The sequence below is a fragment of the Meriones unguiculatus genome, chromosome 14 (assembly GCF_030254825.1).
Source record: "Meriones unguiculatus strain TT.TT164.6M chromosome 14, Bangor_MerUng_6.1, whole genome shotgun sequence".
Lineage (NCBI taxonomy): Eukaryota > Metazoa > Chordata > Mammalia > Rodentia > Muridae > Meriones > Meriones unguiculatus.
The window spans coordinates 6,000,911-6,017,260 of record NC_083361.1 but is presented as its reverse complement, the minus strand read 5'-3'; the positions used below and the strand labels follow the sequence as shown (position 1 = coordinate 6,017,260).

General features: G+C 48.6%; 1 protein-coding gene across 1 annotated transcript; it reads left to right on the top strand.

The window, feature by feature from the left end:
- Positions 1-948: 948 nt before the first annotated feature.
- LOC110551585 (histo-blood group ABO system transferase-like) lies at positions 949-1,908 on the top strand. The gene has a single exon (XM_060366325.1). The coding sequence runs from the start codon at positions 952-954 to the stop codon at positions 1,906-1,908; it is 957 nt and encodes a 318-aa protein (XP_060222308.1). The 5' UTR covers positions 949-951.
- Positions 1,909-16,350: the final 14,442 nt, after the last annotated feature.

Below are 16,350 nucleotides of genomic sequence, written 5' to 3'. Positions count from 1 at the left end.
GAGCACACGTGTGCTCTGTAAAACAGTGTGTTCTGGGAAACCCTTGTGTAGAAGCGTCGTTCCCGACGCTTGGTGGTCTCCCCTCCTGTTGTTTCCAAAGGTTGGCTACCTACGACCAACTTGTTTTGACAAACTTGTTACCCACGCTTGCCCTTATTTCAAGAGGAAGTAAGGACTAACATGTTCGCCCCGTTCCTGTAACCCCGCCTATTCTGCCCGCCAAATCCGCCATTTGGAAACCTCTACTCGTGAGCTGTAAAAGCCTTGTCTTCCTCACCTCCAAGGATGTCCTATCAAACCTCCGGCTAGGACAGGCAGCTCAGCCCCCAAGTCTGTTCTGCCGCCCTGATCAGTCAGTAGCAAATGGATTACGCTAATTTTTTTGTTATCTGTATTGACTTGGTGTTGGTGTCGTGTTGGATCAGAGCAGACACCAAAACATCTGCCCTGCCCTGGTTTCATCACAATCTCTCCTGTGGACCTGCTCAGTGATGCCCTTTGAGTCTCCTGAGCATGTTTCAGGGATCCTGAGTTCTGTCCTATCAACTGTTTCTTTGTGGTCCACTGACTGAATCCTGCCGTACAGTTACTTTGAAAACATCAGAAAAAGAAACTGACTTCGTTGGAGTTTTATTGGGATTCGAGGCTTCCTCCATGTTGGGTAATTCTTGAGATACTGGATGAGCAGGCTGTGTTGGAGACTTGGACAGCTCAGAACCTTCGATCTGGTCCACGTTTACCAGAAGTGACCCTCATTTCATGCAGGAGACACGGACAGTCATGATTGAGTCACTGCTGAAATCTGACAAATCCAAGTATCACTCACTTCTTTCTATGACCTTCATTTTCCTGCTAACCCTCACATTGGCCTTTTTTGCCTATGCTTTCCTGATGCTGGAAAAGCAGAAGCCGGAATACACTCTAGCCAGGGAGAGCGTGACGGTTAGAGAAATGGACTACCTGAAGATAGTGAATGTGTCTAGGATGCTGTATTATCAGTCGAAACTAATTATGCCCAGTAGTGAAAACATAGCCATACAGACTCCCTGGCTGGCCCCCATCGTGTGGGAAGGGACTTTCCAAATAGAAATCCTGAACCAGCAATTCCGGCTCCAGAACGTCTCCATTGGGCTAGTGGTGTTTGCCATCGGAGAATACGTAGCCGCCCTAGAGGTGTTTTTGCAGACCGCGGAGACATACTTCATGGAGGGACACAGGGTAAAGTACTACGTCTTCACTGACCAGCCGAATAGCGTTCCACTCATGAAGCCCCATGAGGGGAGACAGATTGTGATTCTGGAAGCTCAGGGCTCTGGCCGCCAGCGGGACGCCTATGACTATAGAATGAAGATGATCAGCCTTTTCTCCAAGCAGCGCTTTGCAAAGGAGGTGGACTACCTGGTCTGTGCGCACGTGAACATTATTTTCTGCCACAGTGTGGGCGTGGAGATCCTGTCCTCCTTGTTTGGCACGCTGCATCCTCTGTTCTTTGGATTCCCGAGGGAGTCCTTGGTCTATGAGAGGCAGCCTCAGTCACAAGCCTACATTTCTGGGGAGGAAGGGGACTTTTACTATTCGGGCGCCTTCTTTGGGGGAAAGGTGCTGGAGGTTTTCAGGCTCACCAAGTTCTGTTACCAGGCGGCGATGCTGGACAAGGCTCAGGACATCCATGTCATGTGGCCCGATGAAAGCTACTTGAACAAGTACCTCCTTTACAACAAACCCACCAAGGTCCTCTCTCCTGAGTACATGTGGAGTAAGCAACTTCTGGACAGACGCAGTTTCCAAGAAATGTTGAAACATGGGGATATTCTTGTAAGAGTCAGCAAATATCCCTGGACTGATGCTAAACAAGACTTGCAGAGAGATTTCAAATGGGGTCAGTGGCGGGAGCTTTCAGTCTTCTAACACGTCACCTAGGATCAGAACTGATTTTTACTAGTGTGGGCCCAGGCTTCACATTTCCAATTGGTTGAGGAAAAAACTGCTGGGGAATATGCTTACTCCCTGTTTAAGAATAATGTGGCCTGTACTGGCGCAATTTAACTCTATCATGCTCCTCATGGGGCCGTCTTCATTTTGGAATGGGGTCTAATGTTCTGTATACCCTTGCCTATTAGGTCAGTCATGGTAAAAGCTTAGGTGACAGGAGAGTTAGGTGGTAGCTCAGGCATCTATGGCTGCCCTTCTGACAGGACTGGGAAGCCCTTCTAGAATCCTGACACCTACCACTGAGGCACCCAGTCTTCAGTGTTTTCCTATCACTTTGAAAAAATGCCCAGAAAAAACAACTTACTTTGTCTCACAGTCTCTGCGATTCCAGCCCTTTGTTACCTGGCCTCCTTGCTTCAGGCCTGTGGCACATGGTGGAGGAGAGCCACTCAATGCTACCAGGAAGCAAGGACCAAGAGAGGGGGCCAAGGCTATGGAGACAAAACTCCTTCATGGGAACCCAGTGGCTACTTCCTCCAACTAGGCCTGCTTCCTAAGTCTACACCGTGTCCTAACAGCACACTCCTCTGCGAATCTGTCACGAGAGTCATCCCTCAGGGCCCTCAGGACCCGGTCATTTTCCCAGTGTCCCACCTTTGCTCACTGCATCTTTGGAGACCACGCTTTGCTGGGACGGGGTGACCGGGGTAAGTGGGGAATTTCAGATCTGAACTCTAACGCTCATCTCGCTGTCTTCCAGGGTACCACCACCACCTCCCAGAGGGTAGCAGGAGTGATAAACTTCTGTGTTAAGAGTCCATTTGAAACTAAACTGTTGATGGAGACGAGTCTTTGCAACTGATGCTTTGTCCTGTCTTGTTGAGTTTTTAAGCTATAGCTGAAATGCATCTACATCCCAACAACTTTAATAAAACGATCATGACTCGGCCCTAAGGTATCCAGGGTCAGTGTGCTGTGCAGAGAATGGGTGCTGTCTGGCCAGAGACCTTGGCAGATGGTGAGAAGTGACCTGTGTGGTTGGACCTAGCATGAGGACCGGGGTCAGACCCAGAATGATTCTTGGCCCTGCCACTGACTGTTGTATAAAGGGACATAATGTAATAAAATAGTTATGATAAGATAGTCACATGACATTTACATTCAGTAATATCACAGAGATGACAATATTTACCCACTGTTACTTGCTTCTGTCACCAGAGTCTGGTCATCCCAAGTCTACCTTTGTGTATGTTTACAATATCAAGATTCCACACATGAGGAAAAAAACCTTCAGTATTTGTCATTCTGAGTCTAGTTTATAAATTGATAAAGTGTGGCATGGATGTACTGTGGAAAGCCCCTTGTTTGCCAGCCTGCTTTGTTATTGAGCTCTCAGCAAAAAACGCGTTTTCACCCTGGCCTTCACCTGGAGACAGGGAGAGCCAGGATGTTTTTGCCAAGTTCACATCCTTTTGTTTGTGTGAGGATCACACAGACAGGTGGTCCAGTGACTTCTGGATGAACTTCATTGTATCAAGGTGCTTTGCTCTGACTATAAAAAGGGACTGGAATAAACCGGCGTGCATAGTGTCTGCTGGAAGCCCTCTCGAACCCATCCCATGTGTAGCGGCTTGTGTTTTGTGTGTTTGTTTTTGTTTTTAAATTTTCTTTCAATCCTCACTTCCCACTCAAGAACTGTTCAACTCTGCTGATGGGCTCCTACAGTTTGGCTCCCAAACAGGGACCTGAGAGAGAGGGAAGCAATGAAGGATACCATAGGTGTTGGCGAGCTTGGATCATAAAGTAAAGAGAGGAGGGTACAATGAGTAAAATTTGAGAGTAAAAATGGGACAAGGCAGTATCCTCATGTTTTGTTTTGTTTTTTTTTTGTATGGAATTAGACATAGTCTGTATATGCAGCACAGGACTGAGAAAGTGAAACTTTAAAGGTTCGAGAGAAAGAGGAAAGAAAGGTGGGAGGCTTCAGGACAAAATGAGGTTAAACCATCGGCTCCTCCAGAAGAGTTATATGTCCCTCCTAATGATAATTTGTTAGAAGAAGACTTTGAGGATGACTCAGATCCTGATTAGGTTGCAATGTTGGAGGAAAAAAACAGCTAAGTATTATTCTGAGAGATACCCTCCAATTCAGGCTATGAGTGTTACAAGACTTAAGCCTTGGTACAAAGAAATAAAAAAAGTTGGAATGGGGCTTGAAGGAAATAAACAGAAAATTTAGAGAATTAACTACTAGGGAAAAGGAGGCTCAATCCCCCACTCCCTCATTGATTGTGAAAGGGTTAGACTAACTTTGTAAACTGTATGTCTTCTAAAGCCTATAGTTTTGAGTTTTAGGTTCAGGTTAAGCTAAAGCCTCTTAGTACCTTTCCAGAGAATGAAAAAATGTGACCCTATCTATGAGGACAGATAGAAAAAAAAGGCAAGCAAGCAATGACCTTCACTCAGCAAAAAGAAAAACTCCTGTCTTTGAGATAGCATTTCTTAGCAATGAACCCAGACTTCTGAGTAGCTTTTGACCTGCAGCCAAAAGTCCGCAGCCCCTAATCTTCAAGGATGAGCTAACCACCCCCACCTTAAATTGCAGCTGCATCCACACTTGGCAGGACTGGCCAAGCTTGAGCACCTAAGACTAACCAATTATCTTACTTTATAGCTTCCTCATCCAATCCTAAATTGCCAAAACTGCAACTTCAAATTTCCCACAATTTTTCCTTTAAAAACCTAAAGGCCTTTGTCTCCCGGTGCCACTCTTTGCTGACCGGCAGGGGTGACCCCATTGTGCAATGGTTAATAAACCTCTTGCTTTTGCAACGAGTCTTGGTCTGGGGGAGTTTCTGGGAAGGGCGTGATTGAACTCCTGAGCTGTGAGACCCCAGGTCTTACAATTGCAGGCTTGGACCCTCCTCCTGGGACGGCTACAGTTGCTGTAGCCCAAAAAAACAAGGGGACCTTTTCCTTTGTCCACTGTAAGAGCAACTATATCCCCTTTACAAGCTTTTTTACAACAAGCTAGGCAGAAATGAGAAGATACAATTGAGTTTTATGGCTTTCCATTTATAGAGCAACCTAATGGACAGGGTAATATGGTGAGAGTCCATGCTCCTATACCTTTAAACAATTAAAAGAATTGAAAATTGCATGTGCTCAATAGGGTCCTACAGCACCTTTTACTCAAGCTCTGTTAGAGTCCTTGTCTATTGAGGCCCTCTGCCCAGAGGACTGGAAACAATTAGCAAGAGCATGTTTATTAAGAGGAGATCATTTATTATGGAAGTCAGAATTTGCAGAGCACTGTCAAACTACAGCTGAACTCAATCAAGTTATTATGGGCTCAAGTTATTACAATAGACTTCTGTGTAACCATAAAGAAGAAATTATCTCATTTGTAGGGAAATGGGTGAGACTAGGGATCACACTGATGTCTGCAAGCTATTTTATCTTTCTAGGGCTTTTTCTTTTTTTTTACTTATTTGTAAAGCAGTCACTTTTTATTTTAATTTCTTTTACGTGTATGTGTAGGCTTTGACTTTTTAAAACTACTTTAATTAGGGTTCTTAAACACCTCTATCTCCCTTCCAACTCACCAATCTTAGGTAGGAGAGAAAGGAGGTTAATTGGGATGGGTAATGTGGACTTCTTTAGATGTAGTTTTTTGGGGCAATTTCACTTTTTGTAGTCGGGGTTCCAGCAGTCCAGCCAAACAGCAAACCAGCAAATGCAGCACGGATCAGCGGTGGCACACAAATTCAGCAGAAGTGGCAATATTCAGCAGAGTTCTCCAGAGCTTTTCTCCTTTTCTCTCTAGGACTGAAGTAGAGCACAGTGCAGCAATACAAAGCGCTCTCTGTCTGTGGGCTCTCATTTATACCTTCTCAGAGTCCACACCAGGACGCTTTTCAGCCAGAAAAGACAAACAAAAAAAACGCGTGCCCTTCACGAAGCAACTTCCTGTTGACAAAAATCAGGAGCCGTCTCAAGAGGCTGTTTATCAGCGGACAAAGATCACAGGCCTCTCACGAGGCTGCTGTCGGCTACGGACAGAGCATTCCTGCATCCCACACTTGGGACCACAACAAAAGCATCTACACAACCAAAACTCCCACTACACGTATGGGTGGTTTTTCTGCATGTATGTCCGTGCAGGATGGAAGCTCTTAGCCGGGCCCTGTCTGCCTGCCCCTGTGTTTTCCACCGTGACGGTTGTGGACTCGCGCTCTGAAATGTAAGCAAGCTCCCAATTTAATACTTTAAATGATACCTTGGTCCAGGTGTTTCGTCACAGCGATAGAACCGTTAACTAAGACAGTGACTTAAGATCAACACTGACATTTGTGCCAGGAATGCATTTGTGGGTTGTTTTAATGCTCAGAAAGCAATGGGTTGGCAGAGAAAATTATTTGGGACAGAAACCTGTTAATGACATATGGCCTCTGGTCAACATTCTCCTCTATTTCTTTTTCCCTTTTTTATATATTTTTCTTCTTTCTACAAATGCATTATATCACATTTAAAGGGTGCCAGCATTACAAAAATGTGCTGTGAGAGTGGAAATATAGATGAATAGCAGATCAGTTGTCTAGCCCTAAGTTCTGGCCCCAACATAAAACCCCAAACCCAACAATAGCAACATACAGGCTGTGGGGTGAATTTGGCACATGGACCTTGTGGTGGTTTGAATGAAAATGGCCCCCATGGGCTTCAGGGAGTGGAACTAAGGAGATGTGGCCTTGTGGAAGTATGTCATTGGGTGGGCTAGGAGGGTTCAGAAGCTCAAGCCAGGCCCAGTCGATCCCTGTCTTCCTGCTGAGAGGGAGAACTCTCAGCTCCTTCTCCAGCATCATGTCTGAGCTCTGCCACGCTTCCCACCACGATGATAACACTCTAAATAAACCTCTGAATGTAAGCAGGCCCCAGTTAAATGATTTCTTTTGTAAGAATTGCCATGGTCAATGGTATCTCTTCACAAAAATAGAAACCCTAACTAAGACAGAAGTTTGTACCAGGAGTGGGGTGCTGCTGTGACAGGCCTGATCGTGCTTTTGTTTGGAGGAATGTGAGCTTTGGGACTTTGGATTAGGAGAGTAGTTGAATGTTTTCAATGTGCCCCAATGGACCATACTAGTAGAAGCATAAAAGACAATGGTGCTGATGTTGGACTGTGTGTTGGGTGGGGTTGGGGAGGGTGGCCCAAGAGTTTCAGAGCTTGGTAAATGGCCCACTTCAAAAGTATCCTGAAAGTGGGTCTATTATTATTATTATAAGGGATTCTGGGGTTTCTGGGGCACGATGAGACACACCAACACTGCAACATGTCCAGACATGTCTAGGCCTTACTACCTAGCATAACTGTAGCCATTTTGTTTTTAGGTCTCCATTTTGACCTTAGAGTGAAATTAAGTTCAGGTTCTCAGGCTCTGCCTGCCTGCCTGAAGAGCTTGAATAGCCTTTTACTTACAATTCAATACAATGTCCTGTTTGAATTGATATATACTCTACTTAAACAAAACCACAATACCCTGCTATGTTCCTTTTTCCCTGAAAGGCGAGGAACTGGAAAGTCCTCAAGCCTATATCCTAGCCAATTAGCTTGCAATACTTTGTGCAACCACCTAGATACAATGTACTTGGAAATGCTTTAACTGGTCAAAATGATGTAATGCTGCCCTCCCTTTATTTTCTACACGTGGTTACCTCGTTTATATATATAAAGCCTGCCTTAGAAACAGTCTGGTTCTCACGCCCACGCTGTATCCCTGACCAGTCAGTCTTTGTCCAGCATTCAATAAACTTCCATCCGTCTGAGTCTGGTGTTCAAGTGGTCAGTGTGTGGCTATTCCTGAACCCATAACAAACTTCTAAAATGGGGGGCATGCAGCACAGATATGGTGTCCTGTTTGGTACTTGGGAGAAGACAGCTCATAGACAGTTGCAGAGGAATGGCTGGTGTTCACGCTGGTGTTTGGTGCCCTCTGACCTGCATCAGCTGATGAGGCAATGTGTGTGCTGTAGTGCAGGAGGAGCCGACAGGCTCACAGAGACATGAAGCTGGGGGCAGGCAGTGAGAACCACGTGGAGAGAGGTGGGACCTGGCTAAGTTTAGATAGCCAGCTGACCGACTGCCCCAGCAAAAGGCCAGTGGCTTTAAACTGTATAGAAGTCTCCGTGCCTTAAACTGCACGTGGAACGCTCGAGAGCCCGCAAGGAGGCGAGGATAAACCACTTGCCCAGTAGGGATGCTGTGGAGCATGGCATCTGGGTAGATCGGGGGGGGGGGGCTAAGTTCCCCGACCCAGAATCCTTCACATCTTGGCCGGGCAGGCTTGTAACTCATGCCTTTCTAGGGTAGCCATGGAGCAGATCCTTTCAGGACTTAGGGAGGCCCTAGAGGGGCGAGAGTGTGTGATAGTGCTTCCCAAGTAGGAAGGAAGGGAAAGGTGGTTAAAGGGAGTCCTCTGTGAAGGCAGAAAAGGAACTGCTGCTTGGTCTATTCCCCCGACCATAGAGCACAGTGTCTCACTGGCTGCAGCCACTCCAGCTGCCTGGTTAGCGCAGTGATGGTGGTACCCAGGATTGGCCCCCTGCCCCAGTCTCATCTCTCCTGCCCTGACCTCCTCTGAGCCTTGCCTCAGCACTGGCTCTGACCTTTGAGGATCCCAGGACAGAAGACGGAGAAAGTCACTGGCTCTGAGTTTAGGTGCTGAGGAGTAGGTGGACCTGATTGGGGGAGGGGGCAGGGGGTGATGGTTATTCAGGCTCCTGGAATCTGCCATCTTGAACTGCCCCCAAGTGCCACCCCTCTGCAAATAGCAACAGGGGTATAAGCTTAGGAAACCCCGAGGCTGAGCTGCTGGGTTCTCTCCTTTGCTGGTTGATTCCCTTTCCCTCTCTTACTCTCCTGACACACCTTTTCTAGCCAAACAAGAGCTGAAAGAGTTCTTCCAGAGAGTGCAGCTTGCCCTGGTCTTGGGACTGGGAAGGCTCTTCTAATATCTTACTACCCTCTAGGAGGCAGACAACACACACACAAAAAAAAAACACCCCTCTGGGACAGCTCACCTCCTTCCTCGTCCACTCTGTTCCTTGTGTCCCCTGGGTCCCCGCTTCTGGCGAAGGTCTCCCTGCTGCACCTGAAGGGCCCCACTGTGACCCATGCTCTCTGTCCCGGTTTGCGTTGCCCCTGTGGGTGAGCTCTGTGCTTATCCGGTGAGTGTGTCGGACCGGGATGTTCTTCTTCCCTTGGTGTCACAAATGAAAGACGACACAGCACGCGTGCGCCTGAGAGCTGTGCAGCCACTCAGGAAGGCCTCAGTGACTTTCCTCCTGTGCTACCTAAATGGTTGCCTCTGCATGTCCGGGCCCAGCCTACACCTCTCCAGGGCCCTGCTGCTCTTGCTTAAAAGTAATAGAGCTGAAGACCGTAGGAGCTTACAGAAAGGGGCCTGTACAGAGGAGAGGAGTGCAGTATAAACTGCAGGACTGTCAATCAAAGGTCCACAGTGGGAGGGACTAAATACGTTCGGTAAGCCTGCATTAGTCGTATTAGCTGTCTTCTCTCTGAGTGAGCCCCAGCAGATGCACCCAACGGAAGGGCGGAAGAGAACACCCAGAATTCCCGCCCTGTGCTGAGGGATCGCTTAGAGCTGAGTGAGCCTCGGCCAGTCTGTCGCTCGCCAGTTGCAAGTAGGAGCTGTTAAGGAGGAGTGGGGACCTGTCCTGGGAGATGCTGTCAGATCATGCGTGTACTGTCCCCCTAGGGCACTCCGGTGGGAGGTGCCAGCTCCACACAGTTGGAGGGGGGTGTCTCGTGCACTGTGTGTTCAGATGCTGATTCCTGTGCCCAGAGATCTGCTGTCTGTCGTGTCTATGAATAACTTCCTGTCTCAGTGTTGTGTAAAAATTGTTCTCCATCCTCTCTGATTGGTTAATAAAGAGTTGATCTGCCTGTAGCTGGGCAGAGAGGAGAGGAGGCGGGGCTTCTGATCCCAGTCAGGGGGTCACAGGTAGGGACGGTGAGGAGGAAGAGAAGAGAGAGAGGAGGAGGAGGAAAAGGAGGAGAAGAAGGTCACTATGAAGACAGACAGATGGGGGGGGGCTGGAGAGATGGCTCAGCGGTTAAGAGCGCTGGCTGCTCTTCCAGAGGTCCAGAGTTCAATTCCCAGCAACCACATGGTGGCTCACAACCATCTGCAATGGAATCTGATTTCCTCTTCTGGTGTGCATGAAAACAGTGTCTATATACATAAATTAAATAAATAAAGCTTTAAAAAAAAAAAAAGACAGATGGAACAGAAACAGCCAAGGCAAGATAAGATGGCAAGTGACACAGGGCACGTGGCTGGGAGGTAGCCAGGCTAGAGTAGACAGGTTAGACTAGGTCACTATCTGTCCAGCTGTAGTTCTTTAAAGCTTATTAATAAATCAGACGGGGCCCTGTGTCGTTATCTGGGAACTAGACTGGGTAAGAGAAAAAAAAAGTCTCGTAAGTTTTACACCGCACTGTGCTGGAGACTGCCCTCCTGCTGGCAGGAAGACCACCTCCGACCCACCTGACCATCTGCCTTTACCACTGTGCCGTGGAGCGGCTCTGGCGACCCACACAGACCTTCCTGAGCTGGGCCTTTGAACAGTCCTTGTGGTGGGGGAGGGAAAGGAGGGAGAGGTTCCTGAGGCTCTCTTGAGGCCACACGCTTCCTGATCCTGCGTCTCAGAGGTGAACAATTGGCCTCATGGGACTTCTCTGGGCACTGCTTATAAGTCACTTATAAGTCACTGGTGCCACGGCTGCCTAAGAGTAAGCCATTCCCACTCACGGGCTCGCTGAATTGCTGAATTTGGAGGGACTCTTCTGTTTGTCAGTCCCCCCCCCCCCCCGTTACCTGGGTGTCTAGGAAAAGGCACACGGTACCTGACTAGAATGCATTTGGAGCACCAAAGGTTCTAGGCCCTTCTGCCCCAAGCTGGAGGGGAAGCAGCCCTGCTCAACTCCTTCAGGGCAAATGTGTCCCGTCAAGCAAGGCCTCGGGACCCGCCTGGTCCGTCAGATGCTCAGGGCACCACAGCCGCTTCTGTCAGAGGGTGCCGTGCTTATCTCTAGAGTACAGCCAGAGCGCCGCAGGCCTCCAGGGCAGAGGTTAGCAGTGGAAGGAGACACGTGTCTGTGCTGGGAACACATCTGTGCTGAGATGTATTCCGCACCTGCGGTACTCACTCCAGAGAGAGCGCCTCTGTTTTAGGGGGAGAGTCCACTCTGAGGGCATCTCTATTCTAGCTTTTGATAAACTCAACCCAAACAATGTCCACCTTTGAAGGACCCAACACCCCCGGAGGAAACACCTGCTCTTCAGGAGAAATGTTCCTCTACTGTGGGCATGGTGACCAACAGGATGGTGAGAGGGACATCTCTGTCACCTGCTCAGACCTCCATTAAGGCTGAAAGCACCGGATCATCTTACTCCAGTAGAAGGAGCAGGACTCAGCAGCTAAGCAAAGCACTTTTCTAGCCGAGGACATGGCACATGCCTTTAATCCCAGCACTCGGGAGGCAGAGACAGGTAGATCTCTGAGTTCGAGGCCAGCCTGGTCAGTCTGCAGAGTGAGTTTCCGGGACAACCAGGGCTGAACAGAGAAACCTTGTCTCAAAAAAACAAAAAGCATCCCCCCCGCCCCCCGCCCCCTAGAAATGGCATCAGGTTCCACAGTCCACCCTGAAAGAGGCGAGGACCCCTCTGGTTCCAGCCAAACTCTCTGCTCCCAGCTGTCTTCTAGTGTGTTGGAGGGCAGTGCCTCCAGGTGCCTTTGTGTCTGCTTCAGGAAAAGAGCTTATACGAGGTGTATCAGAGGTATGTGCGTGGAGGTCCGCTGCGGAGAGGAGAGCAAGCCCTGAGTAGCCACTACGTCCTGCTGTGGTTTTCGCAGCCAGCCAGAAGAGTACAGAAGGATCATTTTGGACGTGAACAAAATGTTCTGAAATCTTGTCAATGGCTGTGTATGCATACACTAATATTCGGTGAGTTGTGCACTTCTTGTGAATTGCAGAGAACGTGAATTATAACTCCACAAAGTTGTTACAAAAATTGATTGGTATAGTTCACCGTGCATAAAAATTAGTAAGTAAAGCTATGTTGTTATCTCAGGTAGCTTTGATCAAATTGTCGAAGTTTAGCATCCTTGGTGAAAAGATACGTTATAATTTAGGGGGCCTTTTCTATTCACCCACTCTAGCTCCCAAATAGATGACCCAGAGACTTTACTAGATTTATTAATAAGCTTCAAGCACCATAACTGGGCAGATATCAATCAAATCTAACCCTCTATGCTCCTTTCCAGCCACTCACCCCAACTTACTTGCCATATTGGTCCTGCTTGGACTGTTTCTGCTGCATCAGGCCATGTCCTTTCTCTCCCTCTTTTTTTTTTTTCTCACCACGAGATCCCTTCCTGAAACCCCAAGACTGGGAAGGGAAGTCCAGCCTTCCTATGTCCTCTGCCCAGTAACTGGCTGTCCAGCTTCTTTATTAACCAATCAGAGATATTTGGGGAGCAATATTTACACAATACTGATCACTGAAAGGTGACAGTGCCCAGGTCTGGACTGTAACCAGATCTCAGGGCACAGAAATCAGCCTTTGAATACACAGCACTCCAGACCACACCTTGGGGCTGAAGAGATGGCTTTGTGGGCTGTGCTTGCCAAAGTTTGGGGTTGAATTCCTAAAACCCCCACCTGCAATTTCAGTTCCAGGGAATCTGATGCCCTTTTCTAGCCTCTGAGGACACCTATATGCACCCCTCCCCCGATAGGAAAAAAAAAGACCTAAAATTCATATATATGATTTGTTAAAAATTCATACTGGTAAGTTGTCAAGTTCAGCCAGGACCCTGCTTTATGGAATGGTTGCGAGAGACATGATCGCCTTCGGAGTATGGAACTTTCCGTGCAGAAGTACATTTCCTACCCTTGTTGTCCGGGACAAGATGGCTCGTAGACAGGTTCGTTAACTAGAGAGGCAAATGTCTGATGTGCTATGCTGACAGTCATTGGTCCCTGAAAGAGCAAATGCAAAATGATAAAAAAAAAAACAAACCCGTCCTGCTGGTTAAAGAAGGTAAGTCACATTAGCCATATAAACACTGATGTCTGCAGAAAACCCTCCATGGCTGGAACCTCAGTATTTAAATCAATATTTTAAAATGTTTTTACTGTACGGCATTAATGGATACTTGATTAAAATTGGAGAGGTTTTTCGTTTTTGTTTGTTTTGAGATGGGGTCTCACTCTGTACCCCTGGCTGGCCTGGAACTCACTCTGTATCCCAGACTGGCTTTGAACTCATGGTGCCTCCCCTTGCTCTTGCTTCCTGAGTGCTGGGCTTAAAGGCATGTGGGTACCATGCTCTGATTTACCATTTAAATAAAATTTGCCTCTCTGTTTAAGCAATAAAGTGTTGACACAGCTGGGCAAGGTGGATGGGGAGGTGTGGCCAAGGTTCAAGGGGCTTTGGAAGAGGATCATGGGAAGGAGAGGGAGGAAGAGGAGGGAGGAGGAAGCCGAGATGGGTTTGTGTGGAAAAGAAACCACGTGGGCAGGGAGGAAGTCCTCCGAGAATGTCGTGAAAAGGAATGATCCAGATGAAGCAAGTATTTATGAGATTAGGAGTGTGAGATAGACCAATTAGGAATGACTGAAGCAGATGGAATGGGATTGGGGCTGGGAGATATGAGCTAGTGTAGGTGGAATTATCTGCCTCGCCCAAAGTGATATAAGGCAATTATAAAATCTAGCAGGTGTCTTTATTAATTACGACAGCAGGTTAGATACATAACACTGTAATAACTATAGGGCTAATAATAAGCATTTATAGCCCGATACCTTTAATTCGCCACAACAATATACACCGATGCTTTTGCCTGAATGTGTGTCTCTGTGAGGGTGTGAGTTACACGCAGGTGTGAGCTGCCAGGTGGGTGCCGGGAATTGAACCCAGGTCCTCTGGAAGAGCAGCCCATGCTGAGTCGTCTCTCCGTCCCCTGGTTTACCATTTTTTTCTTTGTGAAATTTTTCCCGTTTTATTCATGTGCCTTCATTACACCGAAGAACGGCTTTGGGGCTTTGGCTGCAGCTCAGCTGGCAGAGTGCTGGCCTAGCGCGATGGATAAGACCTGGAGTTTACTTTCCGTCCCTTATGAGTCAGGCATGGTGGTGCGCCTTAGCTGTGTAGCAAGGCGAAGGCTAGCCTGGACTACAGCAGCCTCCATCTCCAGAAGAAGAGGAGGGGTTTCAGTAAGACAGTCGGACACGGATACGTATTCGCCCTGTTGGCCTGTCTTGACCCCTCTCGCCCTCTTGATTCTCCTCCCTCTTCCTAAATAACCCTCTTCCTACTTGGGGTGTCTCGTTTGCAAACCTCGTATTGGGGAACAAATTAGGAGAAGCTCTATAAAACGCGGGACGCGACAGCACAGAGCTTGCAGAATCCCTCTTGGAAGGCCAGATTGTGAGCTGGAGAGATGGCTCAGCAGCTAAGAGGACCTGGGTTAGGCTCCCAGAACCCACGTGGTGGCTCACAACCACCTGCAGCCCAGTTCCAGGGGATCCGGCACCCTCTTCCAGCCTCTCTGGGCAGGGCAAGCTCAGGGTGGCCAGACAGACGTGTAGGTGAAACACTCCCACATATTTTAAAAAGTAACTTTTGGTGTTTTCCACTCCCTTTTCTTATTTTTTTCTGAGACAGGGTTTCTCTGTATAGCCCTGGCTGTACTGGAACTCCCTCTGTAGACCAGGCTGGCTTCAAACTCTCAGAGATCCGCCCGCCTCTGCCTGTCTGAGTGTTGGGATTAAAGGCGAGCATCGCCACGCCCAGCTGCCCCACCCACCTTTTCAAAAATGGATTTAACCTCTTTAAATGTGTCCACACCATTCTCCAGTCTCTGGGCTTACAAGCGTGGGCCGCGGGGGCGGGAGCAAGGCTCAGTGGGTCCAGAGCGTGCTGTGCAAGCATGAGGACCCGGGCTCACATCCTCAGCCTCGTTATGGAAGTGCTCGCCTAGCATCATACACAGCATCGCTGGGGACCTCCCCCGACACAAGCCTGACATCTCGGCACTGGGAGGCACAGACAGGAGGGTGCAGGGACGTCACTGGCCGAACAGTCTGTGCCGTCAAGCTCCACCATCAATCCAGGCTCCAAAAAAGTGCTATGCAAACTGGTGGAGGACTCACTGTAAACCTCTCACCTGTACATGTATATCCCTGGGAGAAACCAAGGAACTCTTGTTGCACTTGGCTCTGAGAGCCCTTTGTGAGGAATGCGGGGTTAGGGCACAGTCTGAAAAAAAAAAAAAAAACAACAAAAAACCTCTCCCTCACCCGCAAGCGGGCAGGTGGCCAGGGGCCTGCGGACCTGAGTGATGTCCAAGCGTTGCGGGGCTCCCCTGACCACAGCGGGCCCACACACCGCACTGGCAAGCTAGGGAACGTCAGAAGCTCCGGGCAGCCACGCTGGGGGTTGGCAGTTGGATCTCGCGGTTTGCTTCCGGTTCTGTGTCCTCCGCGCGTGCGCTCTGCGCTCCTGGCGCTCCAGTCTTGGGTTCCAACCCGGGCTGGGTGGAGGAGCTCGCAGCCGGAATACCCCTCTGAGGTTGCCCCTCACGGAGCACGTGGCGGCGCACGACTGACTCTTCGTGGGCCATTTCCTCGTGCGGATCTCCTGCCCGCTCTGTTCGCTACACCCAACCGCATCCCAACCTCATCCCCCCCACCCCATCCTCCATCCCCAACCCCTGCCAGCCGTCCCAGCTCGGGCTGGAACACCTCCCACACTTCTCCTCGGTTTTGATGGCCATCTGTTTACTGCCGCAGACTGTGGGGGTGAAGACAGGTAACCCCGAGTAACCGTCAGCGCTTAATGGGTGCAAAATGTCTGACAGAGAAACACACTTGACCTAAAAGCTTTAAGAATAGTAACAATCGCCTCTGAAGGACGATGTATCGAAATTTAGAACCTGGTACTATAAACAAATTTCTCTTAGAAACGACAAAAATGAAAGCAGGCATTCTTAGAGGTCAGCGCAACCTATATTAGGAAAGATGCCTTTAGCGGTTACGTGTGGTTTCGACCAACATTTCCCAAAACAGTTTTTTTTGGGGGGGATCTATTATTTATAGAGACATTATCTTGTGTAGCCCAGGCTGCCCTTGAACTCTTGACCCTCCTGCCTCTACCTCTCAAGTGCTGAGATCCAGGTGTAAGATGCTGCCCTTTCACTCTTGGTTCACAATTAGGCCTGAAACTCACCTGCTGAAGCCCAGCAGGGCGTCACTCTGGGCTTCCCTGGAAGTGTTAGCTATTTCGTGGCTGGCGCTGGTCTTACCCAATAGGAGCAAAGACCATTAACCAA

What these genes read in the sequence shown, in the direction of transcription:
- LOC110551585 (XM_060366325.1), top strand. Translation starts at nt 952, where the DNA reads ATGGACTACCTGAAGATAGTGAATGTGTCTAGGATGCTGTATTATCAG.